Source organism: Megachile rotundata, chromosome 1 (assembly GCF_050947335.1).
Source record: "Megachile rotundata isolate GNS110a chromosome 1, iyMegRotu1, whole genome shotgun sequence".
In the NCBI taxonomy this organism is placed as follows: domain Eukaryota; kingdom Metazoa; phylum Arthropoda; class Insecta; order Hymenoptera; family Megachilidae; genus Megachile; species Megachile rotundata.
In genome coordinates this window covers 5695895-5715812 of record NC_134983.1, presented here as the reverse complement: position 1 = coordinate 5715812, position 19918 = coordinate 5695895, and the positions used below count along the sequence as shown (strand labels likewise).

Sequence of the window (19918 nt, the reverse complement as noted above, 5' to 3'; positions counted from 1 at the left end):
CAATAATTTGAGGATTTAAAAATTTAGAAATTTAGAAATAAAATAAAATCCCAAATGCTATTGACAAAAGATCTTTTAAACATGCACTAGTAACACACATAAAAGTACAAAGAATTTCGTTTGTCAGCAATTATATATTGAGTAATCCAATAAAAATTATGAAATAGTGACAGTATTTTACTTTTAGGACAGATACTGAACGAACTTGAATTTCCTAAGTATCACAGTGACATCTTAAAGCCCTCATTAGTGTAGCTCGTCACTTTCGATAGGTAAACGGGCTAAGGTAGAATTAGCCACGTCAATATTTGCGGTGCAATCAGGCCGCTTCGGCTTGTCGTCCTCGTCGTTTCGCTTCTCACTGACTTCTCGACACTGGCTCTGATTGTAATCCACACTTCCGTGACCAGATTGCTGTGTTGTTGCTGTTGTCTTTTCTCATTTTACCGATTCGTTTCGTTGATACGTACACGGCGCCACCCGGTCTGCGACTCGTTTCTCTTCGTTTTAACGTTTGATCGCGGTCCAATCAGACATTTCCGCGACGACAGTTTCCTGCTGAACACGTTAAAATGGCTAAGTCGCTCTTGCCAAATATTGACACGGTATTGCTTTGATACACTTCTGCTTGCCTTGCATTTGTACGGGTTGAATAAGAAACAAGTATAAATAACACTGTGTCATTCTTCGTCTACAAATCGGTAAAGTTTTGTCAAATATAATCTTGCAAAAATCACCTTGATGTTTATATTCAAGGTCAAGTTTTGTTTTATTGTATTTTTTTTACTGTAAAATTCTTAGACTCTCTAAATTTCTAAATTTGATCATTTGAAACTTTGGTTCATGTTTAACAACTTTGCTTGCATGATGCATGTTACTGTTCATGAGCATATCAGCGAGAATTTAATCCACCCAGTATTAATACAGAGTATTCTTACAACAAGTAAGTTTCTTCCATGAAATATAAACAATTACTATGATTTATTTAAGGTATAAGCTGTTCGTATATTTCCAAAGGTCGGAAGGTATATTTTAACATTGCTATGCCTTATCATTTTCTATACTGTGAGTTAAACCCTTAAATTTGAAATCTTTACTCTGAGAAGTGCAAGAAACTCCCTTGTAATTACAGTGAACATTATGAACGATCATTTTAAACGAAATTTCCGAGTCTCCCGTTCTATCGACTTTTCAGTACCAATTACCATAATGGTAGTCATAACCACAGAGTTCTTACGAGCAAACTTATTAAACCGATCGAATAACTCGAGCGAGCATCTCGTGAAAACGGAATAAACCTCTGAAATCTGTTATTTAGCGGGAAAACGATGTGAACGTAATAGGCCATAGAGAAATCGCGATAAAACTCTTTCCATTGAATCGTTTGTACTTCTTATGGCTGACAAATCTTGCGGCATTTGTCGCCGATAAGAACGATCGGTGTGTTCGAAAAGAACCGAAGACGATCCTGCAACGTGGAAAATGGTCAATGAAACGGAACGAAGGGAAAAATCGGCGGGGAAAATACTGGAATTAAGCTTTTCCGAAAGTTGCTCGCATAGGAGCCAAGATAGAATAGGAATTGAGGATCGTTTGTTAAACTAGAACGAAAGGGATGAGCAAGGTGGATCGTGATAACGCGAGGGTTGTGCTGCTTCTAGTGAAAGAAACTACGCGGAACGAGAACGGGGAGGTTGCTGGAATGCACTGTCATAAAATTGAAACGCATAGCCGAGCTTTGCTGATTCTTTGACTTTTCGAACAGCTTTGTGTTCTTTCTGTAAAGAAATTCAAGATTGCAAGATTCTTGACGTGATTGGAAGATCTTAATACCCTTCGAGTATCAGTTTCGAGGAATGTCTCGATTTATTTACAATTTTTGGCTTCGATCGAAGATTTATTTTTAAACTCCACTTTACAAGTCTAAGCATCATATTTATTAATTTCCAAATATAAAATTTCTTTCAATTAGCTTCATTAAATTTTTCAATTTTAATAACTGAACAAAATGATCAATCTTTAAATGATCAGTTAGCAAGTTAATAAATTATATTTCTAGTTTTGTGTATACTATATACACTTTATCTAAGTAATTACCATTCACAAACGAAAGAATGAAATGATCCACTTTTCCCTAGAATGAAAGAAACGAGAAGCTAAGTTCAACGTCGGGAAGCATTGACCCAGAAAGCATAAGGACCCAGATTCACAATGTGGTCACGATTGTTTTTCTGGCAACCTATCCTTTACCCACCATAATTCGATGGCGTTGATTGCAGTTTATGGAAGCAGAACGAAGGTAGCCGAAGTGCACCAGGTCCTTCTAGCTCGATAAGGTCGGCGAGAATAATGGCGAAAATGGTGTGATCAGGTAAATAAGACAGGGTCCCATGGCTGTCGTGCTACCTTTGCCCTCCACTATTCTCGTTCACCTTTGCTCCAAATTCCAGCATCTCTACCGACCTCTTTTATTATTCTTTCTCGCCGTTTCTCTTTCGCAACCTTTCTCGAATTCCTCTTCTCTCCTTTGGCTACCATTCTCCTCTTTTGCTCTTCGTGGTTCTTCGTGTGCTTTCAACCTCGCTCCAGTCCCTCTCTTTTCCTCTTCTCCTCTTGATTTTCCTCCTCTGTTTCTCTGTTGGTCTTTCACCCTCAACCTAGTGGCGTGACACATGGCCAGCATTTATAGCGCGAGATAGCGCCGCCGGTTCTCGACAGCGCCGGCAGATTTATCCTTCACGGTTATTGGAGTTATACAAAGGATTTTTCCAACTGATCCCATAAAGTATCTGTGCCTGATGCCCTATTATTTACGCAGCGAGCCTGATGCCACCAACCACCCGGTGAACTGAATTATTCTTACGCGCACACGTGTGTGCTCCTTTAAACAATCAAATATCAACTCTGTACTTTAAATTAACCCTTATCATTTTAAGTATATTATGCTGTGAGTGTGCCAGCTAGAGAGGATCTGAAAATATTCTTTTCATTGTATGACAAATCTTAGAGCAAAGTTATTACAAAATTATTAGTTTTCAAATTCACAAATTTAAAAATTTAATAATACACAAATTTGGACAATTTCAAATTTAGATATTCAGATCTTTAGAAAGCTGGAAATTTAGTACTTCTGAATTCTCAATTTTGAAAATTTAAAAGTATAAAAATTTCTAATGAAAATATGTGTATTGTACGTATCATATGTGTAGGACGATAAGTTAACCAGAGAAGTCAACCACTCGACAACATATTTCAAAGTCAAATACGTTGAAATGAATGGAAATGTCCATCTCTATATAATTACTAAACATCGGGATTTAATCACTCATTTTGTAATAATTATTTTATAAGTAATAATTGCACTTCGCACACAGGGAATAAAATTCAACGGCGCGTTATAACATTTGTCACTGAAACAAATTATCTCGTTATTTATCTAGGGTAATCCTCGTTACGTTATCCTGTTAAATGCAGTTACCCGTAAATCTATCGTTTCATTTACCACATTCAGAGCTGTTTGCCTATTTTTGGGCTCGCGTGTTCTATTTTGGAAGCAATGTCGCATGTCACGCCGTTTCAGGGACTGGACTCTTTGTTTCTGCATTCGTTTGTTCTGTCGCTTGTATCTAACAAACGGCATAGCTTGCTATTAATGGATGGCCACCGTTACAGTTCGTTTTATCGGCAATTTGGGTCCGTAGATAGCGATAGTCGAAAACAAGTTACTACGTTTGCGTGAATTGTGTGTTGTTTTTAGTTTATTTGACTTCAGCGGTACTTTCAAGGGCTGAGATATATCGGTTAAGGTGGTTGAATCGGTAACACATTCTGTTAACTTTTCTATGAAATTTTATTAGGTGTAACTAATAATGGTAAAATTTCTGAAAGGTTAACCGTATAAGAACGGAGGATGCATTAAAAATTTTTATGTTTAATATAATGTAACATATAGGAAAATCATTTGCTGGAGGCACATTTTTAATTATAATATGAGAGCAATATTTCGGGTCTGTTTATACTGAAGTTATATTTTTCTGCTGTTCATAAAATAGGAAATTTTAAGTACAAAAATAGATTGATGTAAAAAATATTTATTTTCTGTTCAATTTACTTACATATATTGTTGGCTCCTTTACTTCCTTTATATAAATATTACATCAAAATTGATGTTAATGTTCTAATAATGTTCTAATAACATTAGTAATGTTCTAATTTCTGAAATCGATTATCGGATATAACTATTTTAATGTTTACCACATCATTTATACATTTTTGTATAATACACATAGCTCTGCTTGAAAAGGATATCTAATAAAAATTCATGAAGGTCTATAAGAAATAGTTGGAATCGTTAAAATATTTAAATGAAAGCAGTATTTTAGAAAATAAACTGCAACAAAATAATACAACACAATACTTTACACAGTACAACATATAAAAGATATTCCCTACTTGCTCTACCTATGTGCTCTACCTTTGAAACTTAGCTTACGTAGCTTAGAATTACCTATCTGTTATGTCTTCTTTTTACAAAATATTTCATTTAGGAATTCTAATATCAGCTTACGTATATTCTATAATATTCTTTGCGATATAAATCTTGAATGTCCATAAAAACTTAAACGTTCTTTTTCATCTACCTCCTCAATTTTCTGACGTTGCAGGAGGAGATGGAGTACGCTTAACTATAGGAGCCTAGAAGATTATAAGACTTAATCTGATTTAAATCTAATTGCTATTCGAGAATAGAAGATTGTTAAAATGAACGTTTATTATGGAAAATGATTTTCAAATGATTTGATCGTTTTCATCGTATAAATTCCAACCCAGTTAAAATATTGAAATATTATAATTGCAATTTCTGAACGCAAGTTTAGAGTTTTTGACGTTTAGAGTTTTCTGTTCCTTTTTATATGAAGAAATTATTTATTTATAGTCAAGAGTTGTAGTTTATGAACGTTACCAAATTACCGAGCTTTATATTAAAGTTAATATTTAATAAAATAGATGAAAATTAGAAAAAAGTATCTGGATCCCACCTTTTAAACAAAAATGATATTTTACATGTTTTTATAATCAAATTTTTTTCTCCACAAATAAAGTGATTTTGTTCTAAGTTGCTTAGTCTTCTATATAATTAACTAAAAGTTATGATAAATGCGTATTTTGTATTAAGGTTTCTGTATTATTGATTTGTGGTTTTTTGTCACAAAACAATTTTTCTACAATTTTTTATTGTAATTTGTGTCTGACTTAAAACTGGTCAACTTCAAATGTTTTATTACATAAAATGTATCATTAATAGCAATGAACTCGTTAATAAATTTTGATGACAAATTTGTGACAATTTCTTAGTGCAAGGTCACCACTAGGTCATTGTTGTTACGTCATCGAATTTATTTTGAAATCCCCTACAAGGTTACTTAATCATTATTACATAATCATTTTTAAACTACATATTTAAAAAATGAAGATAATCCTGTTATTTATTAAAGAAAATAATATTTGTAAATTTTCTTCACCGATAATATTTTTTCTGCTTAACCACCGAAAGTTCCTTAAAAATGGTTCATTTTTATAGCAGCTTGTGTCTTTAAAATTCGAGTACGCATTGTTACGAAACTGAAGCTTTTATCGTCGTTAATCGGTTTCTAATGGAAAAGGTAAAGGTGATGCACGCTCTAAGAAGAACCTGTTTCCTCGTTTCCAGGACTCGGAAGGTGACACACCTCTTCACGACGCGATCTCTAAGAAACGGGATGACATGTTGGCTCTGTTGTTGGACCATGCCGCAGACATCACCCTCACGAACAACAATGGCTTCAACGCTCTGCACCATGCCGCTCTTCGTGGAAATCCAAGGTGAGTAGTAGAGCTCGTATTTTCGATGTGACGCTTTTGTCCGTGATATCGCGCATCCTTCTGAATGCATCTGTCGTTGGTAGAATTTAACCGTCCGATGTGAATTTCGTCGACAATTAAACGATGAGCGGCTGCGTCTTAAACCACCTAACAATCAACGAGATTCGTCACTCATCGAATTAACACGTTGCTTTTGAGTTTGAATTTGCCTAATTTGCGTTCAATACTTTTGTTATTTCTTTTAAACTAACGAGAGTACTTCGAGAGTCAGAAAATATAGATTTTATTCAAACTTTGCACGATTATTGAGGACATCAAAAGTAATGATTTTGCAAAATATATAAGTTTTTAGAATAAATAAGATGCATTCATATTGACGGTTCTTGCAATTCTAGTTATTTCATTTAGAATGATATAAAAATAGGGGTGTATTGTAGCCTGTTGCAAGAACGCTAGGTTTATTGAATCCAAGAGTCGCAAGTTCAAGACCCGAAAAAGGAGAAAATTTTTTTTCCCCTTTTATTTTTTCATTTTTTTTTTTTACTAAATTAAGACGAAAAAAAGCATAAAAGTAAGTAATCACAAGAATGAACAAAATAAATAAGGTAAGTGAAAGTATGACTACTTTTTTAATTTTTAAACGTCGTATTCGATCGTTCAGCGAGCTTCTACGAATGATTCTGCTCCCTTATCCGACAAATCATGAAAGAACGTCGAACCACAGGTGTTCTCGAAGCAGTCATCCGTTCGTTGAAGTCTAATCGAGTCGGTCATTCTCGAGAGGTACTGAGTTAATTTTACCTCGATTCTCACCATCCACCCTTGTTCAATTTTGTCCCCTACAATCTCGAGAATCTTCGAGATTCGCTGAATTTTGGTTATTACTTCGAGACACAGATGGAGTTTCCAGAGTGATAGGTACTATTACAACTGAAACGAGATTTTCTTTGAATTCGACAGTCATTAGATCTTTAATTCGTATCAATTTCATGTTTCTTTCAAAGTAATTTCTTTACCGATGAAACATTTAGAAATTTTGTATGTTCTTTAATATTGCATTTAAATGTTTTTTATTAAATATATTTGTAAACTTCATTTAAATGTTTTTCACACTTGTTTAGCATGTCTATTATAATTGCAATGTAATATCTGTTAAAAATGTCCCAAGAGAATTGCATTTTCAACAATACCAGCGACCAAGCGCGTCTTTATTTTTTCTTTTTTCTTTTTTTAATAAACTGTGGTCAGATCATCCTATTGTTAAAGAGCGTAAAAACGAAACTTTTTCTCTCGTTCATTCCACGAATGATCCTCTTCTGTCGTCACGTTTCACACCCGTTTCCGGGCCCGGAAAATGCAGGCACCGGATGCACATAGTAGTTCTGCAATCACAATTACGAGGTACCTACTTTCGACCTCTCGGTGTCAGCGATTCGCGCTTTAGCACGTTGTGTTACGATGTAGTGCGTCGAAATAACGGGCGAATTTTCTGTCGTTGAATGGAAAAAGCGGCGGTTCGATGGCGTGAAAATCCTGGTATCTATGAAAGAGAGAGGAAGCGGCTATCATGAATCGCAAATGTAGCTTTTGTTTCATTCGACGCCGACGGGTATTTTGTTATTAACAAGAATTTCGTTAAAAATTTCACGCTTCTGATATTCTTTTTATCTCGAGCTTTCTACTTTAATTTCAGCTTCGAGTTTCGTTGTTTAAATTAAAACTGGGATTTATACGAATTATTTATGTATACATACATTATGTATACTTATGTATGCATATATTATGCATACTTGCACGTACATACATTTTACATGTGGATACACATGTTACATACTGCTTATATTATACTTATTTACATGGGACTACATCTTACATACTTATACGTACACACATGTCTCATTCTGTTCATACATACATTATACTTTCTTTCGTGTGTATTTTACATATTTGTACGTACACATATGTCACATTCTACTTATACGTACATTATACTTACTTACATGTGTATACATCTTACATACTCGTACGTACACATATGTCACACTCTGCTTATATGTACGTACATTATATTTACTTACATGTGCATTCATTTTACATACTTGACGTACACACATGTCATATACATTATACATGCATAATTCACGCACACATTGTTATTAAAGTTCAGTACTGATTTTGACCTGAGAATCACAAATTTTATAATTGTTATAAATTTTGTTTCTAATTCTATAATACTTTGCATACAATTATGATATTAATATACAACAAAGTAGTCTTGTATCCAACATTTATGTCAGTCAATAAACCACCAGTTTTTTTGAAGATTAAAAACAACAGATATTCAATGACAAAGTACTTGTTTCATATTTCCCAACGATTTTAACGAGAGTGTACCTAATATTTATGTTTTCGGTATAAACATATTTAAATGGAACGTAACATACGGAAAGAAGTTTAAACGAGTTCATTTGATTAATGAACGTTGAAAAAAATTTATCGCTATACAAATAAGCAATATTTGTATACGTATAAAATAAGCGTATCGTATATCATTGAAAGCAGAAATTTTTCGAGGCATTTCATTCAGGGTAACAATTTTCAGAGCTGCGTCACTGTAAACTCTATTGTATACGAAGCAGTATTTTCTTTCATTCTGACTGCTAGCTCGTGAAAAGCGAAAACGATGAACAGCAAGCGTGGACAGGTGGAGTTTGTTGGTTCATGGTCGACCAACGGCTCGTGAATTCTGCTGTATTACGTCAATTGAACGCGTCATGTCGATTCAATTTAACCCCTTATGTCATAATCGTTTCTATTCTTCGTGTTCTTCCCCCCTTTCCAGTCATCACGTGTGCACGTGCACGTATGGGAATCGTTTCTCGCACAGAAGGACGGGAAAAACATCGAGGTGATTTGTTCGTTTTATTTTGCTTCTTTAGTGGAACTTCAGAGGTTAAAATTTTGAGGTATTAAATGTGGAATATTGAGGATTGGAAAATTTGAGATTTTGATGGTTTGAAATTTTGGGTGTTTGGAAAATTTGAGAATTTGAAAATTTAAAGGAATTTGAGGATTCGAGAATTCGTAGTTTTGAGAAATTGACAATTTAGAAAATTTGGGGATTTGAGAATTTAGCAAGTTAGTAATTTGAGTATTTGTAGATTTCAGAGTTTTGAAAATTTTTGGATTCGAGAATTTGTAGATTTGGGAATTTAACAATTTAGAAAATTTGCGAATTTGATAATTTAAAGATATGAGAATTTGGAAAATTCGAGGGTTTGAAAATTTAGCAATTTAGTAAAATTCAAGATTGGAAGACTTGAAAATTTGGAAAATTTGACGATTTTGGAATTTATAGATTTGAAAATTGGAGAATATAAAAATTTGAGCATTTAAAAATTTCCTAATTTCTAGATATGGCACTTATGGAGTACAGAATATAGTTTTCGAAATTCAGGTACTTGAAAATCAGGGACCTTGAAAATTTAAAGATTTAGAGACTCCGCAGCGTATCCATTCATAAACGTAGAAATTGAAAGTTTACCTATATAGAAACGTGAAAGTTTGAGGAAGTATAATAATATGAAAATTTACTACTACATCTTTTATATGGACATTCTCCTAAATTGGATCGTTTGAGACACTTTTTCCCTACTCAAGGTCCTTCAACATCATCCAAAGAACAGATATCTCTTATTTATTATTCTAAAACATTCACAAGACATCGCATCAATTTTTCTGAAGTGTACCTTACCGATCACTTACGTCTACCTCGGAAAGAAACCAGCACGCATCCCAAATCCAATGGGTCGTTGGGGTGTCAGGTTTCAGGGTGGCGGTTTTCAGCGAAGAAAGCAGCGAGCAGAGGGTGCGGCAAGAACGTTTACGCATCCGTGTCTATGGCCCCCGGATATTACCTACCTTCGTTGCTTTTAAACCGAAGGGTGCTGATTACCGCGAGAAGATGTATGTGCCGCATCACCGACCGGAGGATGTATTTCAAAGGGAACCTATTACCCTCCTTTTCTGTCGCACCCTCTTTCCTCTTCGATCCAGTCGACAACAGGCTTCGCCACAGCAGCCAGGTATATCTGGCTGAAAATCGAGCCCCCGACATTATACGCAGAAACGCGTCACCTGACGGCAGACGAGGCTGGAATTAGATTCAGGATGATTTAGGATACCTGCTGCTAGATGACGATAATGCGAGCCCAGTCGTCAGGATGAATTTATTTGATCCGGACTGACGAACGATCGAGATTTCGATGGAAATCCTACGGTAGACGATGCGTTATGCTAAATGGATTGAATGTGTCTTGAGACTGATCCACTCCGGGGGTGGTTTGGGGTAAGTAAGTGCTCAAAGCTAATGAAGTTTTCTTTGACTATGGCTGCGCGAGTCGAGAAGCGGGTAAACATTACGTTCGCGTCTGCAACCGGCTGATTATCGTTTTAGCCGATTCTGCGACTTTAATGGAAACCACTGTTGGTTTAGGTATCAAGCTTTCTGTGCGTCTGGATGGTTAAAAATACGGGCCGAAAGTAACGTGCCGAGTAGGAGTTGAACTGATATTTTTGGATAAAGATCGGTTGTATTGAAATTTCCTCGAAAACAGGTGATTGAGTTATATTTGCTCGACTTTCGCTAGGTTGAGCGAATATTAAGATTTAAATAATTAAATTCACAATCTTTTTAATTAAAAATTCAGTGAATTTTACTGCGTGGAAATAGGCAAGTTATTAAAAATGTAGTAATGAAGTTATTAACTCGAACGACATTTACGTTAATTGCGAAGTGTTAGTTGAATTTTGAAAAATAATATTTTAGCACACTTAGTAAAGGGATTTGAAATCTTGGGATTTTAGAACTTTCGGAATTTTGAACTATTTGTATCATGTAAGATGACATTGTGAATGACTAATAAATATATATGTATAAGAACTGTGTTTCATATTTTGAAAGATGTAAATTTTTCAAGTTATCACATATTCATATTACGATTTAAGTAGCTGATAAATTAATATATGAATGGGTACAGGTCAGTACTTTCTCCGCTGACGTTATTTGTTGAACAGAAAGTAATTTTGGATCTTTTTCAACTGTAGACTTGTTAAAATTTTTAGTGACTTCGCATTTGTCCCCTTTCGGAGTTTTCCCTCTTCTTGTTCCCGGTCAAGGACGAGAAGCTACTCTCTTCTATGCGATTCTCTTTTTCTGTACAGGGCATCCCAAAAGTGTCGTACAATTCCAAAACCACAGATTCTGTTCGTAAAAACAAGATGACTCTTTACCATTTTGCAACTTGTTGTTTTCTTTTCAAGATACAAGTAATTGAAAATTACAATATTAATTTCTTGGGTATCATATTTGAAAAGATATAATCTAAAATGCAAGATATAAACAAAAAGTTTAATTTTAACAAAGAATTAATTTAATAGAGTCAGTTGTTACCATTATGTTCAATTAATTTCGTTGTTTAATATAATTATGTATAAAAGGTAAATTGAATTTTGAATAGATGCATGAGCATTATATTTTATAAACATAATAATGCAGAGAATATCAGTATAAACTATTATCTTTATTAAAATCTTTTTTTATGAATTCAGTAACGTTTGACATACTATATACATAAATCGATCAACAATAACATACATTACAAAATAAAATAAATTACCCTTGATCAAGATAAGTTGTCAATTCTTAATTTATAAATTTTCAAATTTCGAAATCCAATTTTTATTCATTACAAATACAAAAATTTTGTTTATAAAGTGCGTGGTTATCATACAATTTCTCCTACTAATTCTTGTGTACATGTGTCATAAAGCGTGAAAAGTCATATTTGTTTTAAAAGAACCGCAAAATTTGACAGGCATTTGTACTGCAATCTGACACATGCATAATTCAACTGTAGATATCAAAAGCAATATTTATTTAAAAAAAGCAACAAAATTTGTGTAGTATTTGTACTGCAATCTAATGCATACGTTCAATTGTAGATATCAAAATATGCACGAATTTTATTATAAATAAACTGATTATACATTTGACTTATTTATTAAAAAAATCGAAATATATTGTAATACGATATACACTTACGATTTTTACTCATTCATTTTATTTTCCACTTAATTTTACATGATTACACATTAATTTAACAATATGCTTATACTTATTTTGTGTAATACATTTATATGACATGATATACTTATATCGTATATATGTAAATATTGTATATTCATATTATATGATATACTCATGTTACTTCCTGAAAACAATGAATTGCGGTTGAATACACAGTACAATTATTATTTATTAAAATTGCCTGATCTCAAAATTCAAATATTACCGCGCTGTTGCTACCAATAAAATGGCCGCACGTTACATGACTTCGGACACCTAATTCCAAAGGAACCGACACGAAGTACCATATAGTGATCGTATGATATTTTTTATTGCCCATATACAGTGGTAGTACGGTATTCTTGGAGCACCCTGTATTGGTGTTTGCAACCCTCCTTACGTCCCTTTTCCTTGGCCTGTGAAGAAGCTGACAGCTTCTCTTAAGTCCTGTGTTGCAGAGGGCTCTGAAGCCGAACGAACGGACGTCCGGAGACGTAATTTCCTGCCCTACCGGTGCAGCTCCCTTCCGCTTGCTTCTCTTTCTGTAGCTTGCTACCGCTTTGTAGGCTGCATTCTCCGGGGGTTGCTGACGAAACTTCCTTCGTTTTCCATGCTTCTGCTTTCGGTCTCTCTGTGTGCTCTCGAATTAGGGTCGACCGATGACCGCCATACGTCAAAACGCGGGTCACACGTACAGGGCTTCAACAAAATAATGGAACACTACATTACAGTCTAGTAGACTTAAACGATATAGCTTGAAAAGATTATTAGATTCAATTTCTTTTTTATTCGTATAAGGAACTTTCGAAAAAATAGCGAATGAAATAATAGGAAGGTAATGAGATTTTTTTACTTTGCTTGGTCTTTTTTCCATGCGAATATCTCCGAAATTACTGTAGCTTTATACTACAACAAAGAGGATTGTAGGTTAAAGTTTACTGAAGAGATTGATTATAGTATTATTCTTTGGTCAAACAGTTTTGGATATATTAATTTTGTAATAAAATGGTATTCGACATTCAAAGCCGAATGTTGACATCACCGAGTCCCCATCTTCAGTTGTTGTAAGGGGAAGAGTTTGAGATATTGTGATGTGTGAATTTTGGAACACCGAGATATTGAAATATTATGATATTATGACTTTCGAATACAGAGAGTTTGGAATTTTGTGATCTTGTAATTTTCAGAATTAGGATCTCAAAATTTGTAAACTTTAGATTTTGAGAGTTTTGAGCTTCAAAACTTGGGAATTTAGGATTTGTGGTTGTAGCATTCAGGTTCTTGTAGTTCTTAAATTTGTTAACTTTGGAATTTAGGATTTTTTTACTTTAGGACTTCGGAAATTTCATATAGGATGCATTATGGGCCTATAAACGCTTGACAGGTATATAATTGGTTACATATTTCGTGGCTATACCGCATAGTGATTTAAATGGAAGAGCACCAATACTTTGAAATATTGTAACAGGTAATTCTTTAAATGTTAATATGAATAATACCAATATAAGGAGAGTTTACTATCTATAATGAACTTCTTTAACACTTATGTATGTATGTCCACAATTATTTCCACAACCAATTGTTCGATTTCGATATGATTATTCCATTGTTCAGAATAATTCTTTAATTAGTTCCTTTGTACGTTATAACTACATATAAGAAGCTTACGAGAAATTTAAAATAGTAACAAGTATTCTTTCAAGTCAGACATTGTTTGCTGTAATTCTCAATTAAGCTTAATCTCAGGAATATTATTGATCATTTTGTGTAATTATTTCCAATATTTTAAATTTAGAATTAATGATGCCATTTTGAATTTCTTTTATATTACCAAATTGCCTTAGAACACAATATTTAATTTATGAAATATTCTGCATTTTCAAACAGAATATTTGATAAGCAGAACCCATTGTACCTACTGTTACAGTTTCAAAGTGACTGCTTTTTTTAAACTTATTCCATAGAAGGTAAATGAAGGGCAAATAGAAGGTAAACAAAAATTGCAGTTAGTGTTGATTCAGTCAATAACAAGGGAAAGAAGCAACAGTACTTTATTGATGTCACTCAATAAAGTGACTCTTGAACAAAGGTAAACGAGCAGTTAAATGTTTGTTACCTAAAGCTGTTGGAGTAGTTCATTTGTTTGCGTCTCTTAAACTGCAATTGAAGTTAGAAATAACTCGTTGTCAATTATTTTTGTTCTGTCCCTATATATTCTTCTCTTTTCTTCATTTCCTTCTATTTGTATATTTATTTATCTACATATAGTTGCTCACTTTTTAAACAGTCTTTATTTGTTATTAACTTATCTATCATTTTGTCAAATTTAATGTGAATTTTATAGACATACTGCATTGTGTGCATAATCTACAGAATAAGTAATATGAGATAGTTTGTGTAAATTTTTTAAATTTATAGTATATTTTGAAAGTAATCCATTTTCATCTGCTTACATAGCCTTCCTTGAACCTTTCAAAATTTATTTTTTATTAAGTGTTACTTATTTGTCATTTTGTCTAACTTAATGTAAATCTCATAGGCACGTTGCATTGTATGCATCTTCTGTAGAATAAGCAATCTGACACAGTTCGTATAAATTTCAAACGATTCTAACAATGCTTTAAACTTTAGAGCGATAGAGTATATTTTGAAGGTAATCCATTTTCATCTGCTTACATAACCTTCCTTGAACCTTTCAAAATTTATTTTTTATTAAGTGTTACTTATTTGTCATTTTGTCTAACTTAATGTAAATCCTATAGATATATTTCATTCTATGCATCACCCACAGAATAAGTAAAATGACACACTTTGGATAAATTTCAAACCTGCAACCTGTATCCATCTGCTTACATAACTTTCCGTAAACCTTTCAAGAAGGAACTGAAATATGCAACGTCCGCGAAATGATTAATTTATTAAGGCTGACACAGCCATCAAATATGCCAAGCTTTTTAAACTAATGATAGCCATCGTCGTTCATTATATTTACTCAGAATAACTGAACACACCTTCCACCTGTTATCATTTTAACTAAGTTTCCTAGGACAGAGGCAGCGTTATTTATGATAATAACCTCATCACATATAACGCGGCTACTGTTTCCTTAGCGCCGTCATATACAAATTATGCTATACAGCTTCGCCTAAGTATACCGTCCATTGTTCCCGAAGCAAAAGTTCATTTCGTGAGATTAAAACGCTCACAGCCTTTCTTCACGGCCAACTTCTTACTGGAAAGTATCGTTACTTCTGGAGACAAAGCTGCGAATGTAAACAGAATGAAAAAACGAAACGAGTGCACGCATAAAGCTCGGAAAGCTGTGACATTTATCGAAACAATTTGCAGTTTGTTAAAACTAAGGAATATAGGACTGTTCCGAATTTCCTTGCGAGAGAATTTATGGAATTTACTTCTTCGGTGTAATGAATTCTTTCCACTGTTTTTTAATATTTCAATGTTATTTTAGATGCAAAGGATACAAAGAACGTGCACAATTTATGTAGGAGTAATTGTAACTATTTTGTAATTATGTTAAGTACTTTTTCTATCATAAAGTACTTCCCACTTGTTTTATTTAGAATCACTTAACATTGTTGTATTTTAACTTGTTAACAGGATCATTTTTTTGGAAAAAGGGGCAACGATACTTGTACAGATATTCAATACAGCTTTATTGAGCAAATAAAACCTTTTGTTATAATAAAAATAATAATACATCTCTTCACATTAAAAACTTTAGTACTGTACTCATATGAGTACACTCATATATGAGTATTCATATGAGTACAATAGGAACACATTATTATGCAGTAATGAAATACAATAATAGACAACAATAATATACATTGATAATATACAATGATAAAATATATGCAATATGTAATGACAAAATATATGCAGTATGCAATGATAAAATATATGTAGCGTAATACTTCCTCGTAAACGTGAAAATTGCAAGACCTAAATGTAATCACTTTTAGTAAATGCTCACGCAGACATAAATTTGCAAAAATATGCAGAATTTTACTCGAAAATTATTCCAATTGTATCATTCGAGTAGATCGGGGTTAGTAAACCTTTACAGTCGGAGAAGTGCAAAATGATGAGGTGCTTGGGTGGGTCAGTGTGCAGCCATCACACGTAAAGGCCACTAAAATTACTCGGTTATATGTTCTCTTTGTTCCCCCGTGCTATCGATAGCTCGTTATTCAGGCATGATGGTGCAATTATTATGCCTATACATGGACCTTAACGTGCAGATATAAACACGAATCGCATTGTAAATTCCATATTCTGCGACGGCCTAAGCCTGCCGTTGAATATTATACTGGCATCTGTGTATTGATGCTTGAGTGACGTAACTAGCGAAATTGATCACCATTTATAGGGTCACTAAAAGGCTCATCGTGCCGGTTCTGGCCATTCTATTAAACCGGGTTGAATATTCTCAACTCTATCAAAATTGAAGCTTGTCCAAGGTCTATTTGGAAGTTTGAAGGAAAAGTCTCGAGGTTAATTTTAATGTGTAAACTTAATTGTCTTACAAATTATTTGTTACTTGAAAAAAATGTTTAAAAATAAAGTTTCCGTTTTACAGTTAGTTTAAGAGTGATGTCTTAGGCAAGTTTGGTTTATGTAAGGAAAGGTTAAATTTGTTCTTGAAATTAAATTAGAGAAATTTTTAGAAAACTGCTATTTTTTATTCATGATCAATAACTGCGGTCTTCTTTTTCTTTAAATAAAATATTAACTATTCGACCATAGTTTTCAACTCAAATTCTCAAATTAAAAATGTTTAAATAGGCCTTCACATAGACCATATTGGCCTCACACGTGAGTGGTCCTTCATTAAATTTTAATGAGGAAATTTTATACTGCAACTCCTAATATGTAAATATATATTAAATGTTTTTCAAATTAATTTTAAATTAGCAAAATCGTTAATTATTCTAAATCGCCATTGTCCACAGAACCTTTTGTCCTTGGTACTTCATGACATGCATAGTTTAAAAGAATTTTCTGTATTTATTAAATCAGAATTTTGAAAAGTGATATTTTTTTGCGCTGGATTTACGAAAACATTAATATACGTTGAATTTAATTATTAATCATATTAAATTATGAATAACATTGTCTGATTGTTAATTGAATTAAATTATGGATAATATTATGTAATTATTGGTTACATTTAGTTGAATACCTAATACATAAGCATACATTAGTTTAATTTAGATATAAAGCAGTTCGTTTTTCAATTGACTGCTAATTTGAGAAATTATATAATCTAAACAATTAAACTCGGGTAATATAATTCTTAAATTTTGTTCAATTAGTTATTTGCGCACGCAGAACCGGTACAAGATTACCATTTCCCAACATTAATTGTACACGTTCCTCATTTATAACGATAATACCAGTTATGATAATAGTTGTGTTAAACAAGCTGGAAACCAATTTATTCTGAAAGTGGTATCACGTGTTAATGTAACAATAACATTGGAATAATAACATCCTGGTACAATTTCACTGGTTATAAACGCGACTCTGTTTTCTCAAATATAGGAAATCTTCGTTCATTGAACTCAAATAATAATTATATATTTAAGGATATCTGTCATGACAGTTATTTAAAATGAAAGAAATTAGATATTTGGAAATTTAGAAACTTGAGTTTAGGAATTTGGGAATTTAAAGAATTGGAAATTTAGGGATTTGGAAATACAGTAATTTGGATTTTTAGAGATTCGAAACTTAAAAGATTTTGGGGATTTAGAGATTGGGGAATTCAGGGATTAAGAAATTTAGGAATTTGGGAATTTAGGGATTTAGGGATTTAGGAGTTTAGAAATTTGAGAATTTGGAAATCAAAGGATTTGAGAATTTGAGAATTCACGAGTTTAGAATTTTGGGAGTTTAGAGATTTAGGAAAATAGGCATTTGGGAATTTGAGAATTTAGAAGTTTAAAAATTTGGCAATTTACGAATTTGGAAGTAAAGGGGTTTAGGAGATTGATATAAGAATTAATGAGTTCAAAAATTTAGGAACTGAAAATGTTCTAAAGATTCGTAAATTGGAAATTTAGGATTAAAAGATGTAGGAATTCGGAAATTTAGACATTTGAGAATTGTCAGATTTGGGATCATGAATTGCGACATTATTAAACTACAAAAATTGATTTCTCAAAGAAAGTGTTAGTCTCATGACCCCCATCAAATAGACATTTGTCACACCTTTCGATACCACATGTCCTATAACTATGAAGCTCATTTTACTACCCCATATAGAATTAGTTATAAAGTCATTCCTTCCATATACAATCGTGTTGTACAATGATAGAACTTCACCGCTGTGCATACAACTGACGTGTATAGTCAATATAATGAGTGTCTACTGTATTTGCTGTTCGGTGAGGTATAACTTGCCACGGCCAAATGAAATTGTTCCTTCCACCGTGAAGGGACATCGATTTATGTGCAGCTAAATTCGATTAACCCCCGCTTTAGAGCACTTTGAGGTGATTTAAGGCACGATGGCACTCACGAAACCACGACAGCGTGGAAGACGCCGGTGGACGTGTGCGGTTTCTCTTGGAATATACGAGTGGAGAGAAGTCCTGTTACGAAAACTAATTCGAAGTTACAGAGAACTTGATATCATGTGGCTAACGGTGTACGTTGCGTTGTTGCTAGCGACTATAGCCCCGATTATTTGGAAAGTGCTTGTTATCGAAACCATTTTACCGAGCGTTCAGTATTTCATAGTGAAATGAGACTTTACCCGCATAGAAGTTTGCGAGCTTACTGAAAACATAACGTTTGCATTAAGTAGGCTGTTAGTATATTACTGTTCTGACGGTTTTATTGTACGTTGTAATAAATTGAGGCGTTGGACAGAGTATTTAAGACAAAACCATTCGAGAAAATTAACGTATCGTACTTTAACGAGCCTGATCGTCACGCACTCAGTTCAATTGTACAGGGTAGCTCACCACATTTTGCCATCTATATTTGCGTCATTATTATTACTCATAGCCAACAATGTTTTAGATGAAGTTGAATGGTTTTGAGGGGGGCGTATGCTGGTGGTATATTATTTTTGTAGGCAGACGTATAAAGGACATATAAAGGTCATTAATGTTTTTTTTAAATGGAATAATATATTTTTTATTGCATCAGCTAATACTCCTTCATATTCTTTACAAAAAAGTATTAATCTATTTATGTGAAAAAATCATTAGTTTAGGAGATATTTTAATTCTAACTTGTTAAGAAATCGTGACTTTCTGGTCAATATTATGAATTGCCCTAACTGAACAGCAAATGTTTTTCTACATGCTTTGGGAGGTCACGTGTCACCAAACGAATTATGAGATTTTTTTTTTTTTTTTAAGTAACAGTGAAATTTAGTCTCTGTTACATCTCTAATACGGTGAATACGACGATACGGTGAATTATCACTTCATAATGAAGTTTTCTAAAAAAGAAAAGGTAGACATGTTATCAGTTTATTTCGAAGCTGGGAAAAGTGTTACACGTACAGAAAGATTATACACTACGGAGTGTTAGTAAGTCATTAATTTCTCGATTCAGAAAGTGTTCTGATGCAAATGGTCGCCACATTGAACCTTTTCTGTAAATGGATATTAAAATTAAAATATCTTCTAAACTAATGATTTTTTCACATAAAGAGATTAATACTTTTTTGTAAAGAATATGAAGGAGTATCAGTTGATACAATAAAAAATATATGATTCCATTTAAGAAAACATTAATGACCTTCATATGTCCTTTACATGTCCACCTACAAAAAAAATATATCACCAGCATATGTCTCTCTCAAAACCATTCAACTTCATCTAAAACATTGTTTGCTATGAGTAATAATAATGACGCAAATCTAGATGGCAAAATGTAATGAGCCACCCT

General features: G+C 33.3%; 1 protein-coding gene across 7 annotated transcripts in view; it reads left to right on the top strand.

Moving 5' to 3' along the window:
* Positions 1-19918, top strand: part of LOC100874918 (mind bomb 1) — a 488386-nt gene that overhangs the window by 76032 nt on the left and 392436 nt on the right. For all 7 annotated transcript variants that reach the window (XM_076535764.1, XM_076535779.1, XM_076535748.1 and 4 more), the window contains exon 9: positions 5711-5862. In XM_076535764.1, coding sequence (XP_076391879.1) covers positions 5711-5862 — 152 coding nt within the window. The remainder of the gene's footprint in view (positions 1-5710; positions 5863-19918) is intronic.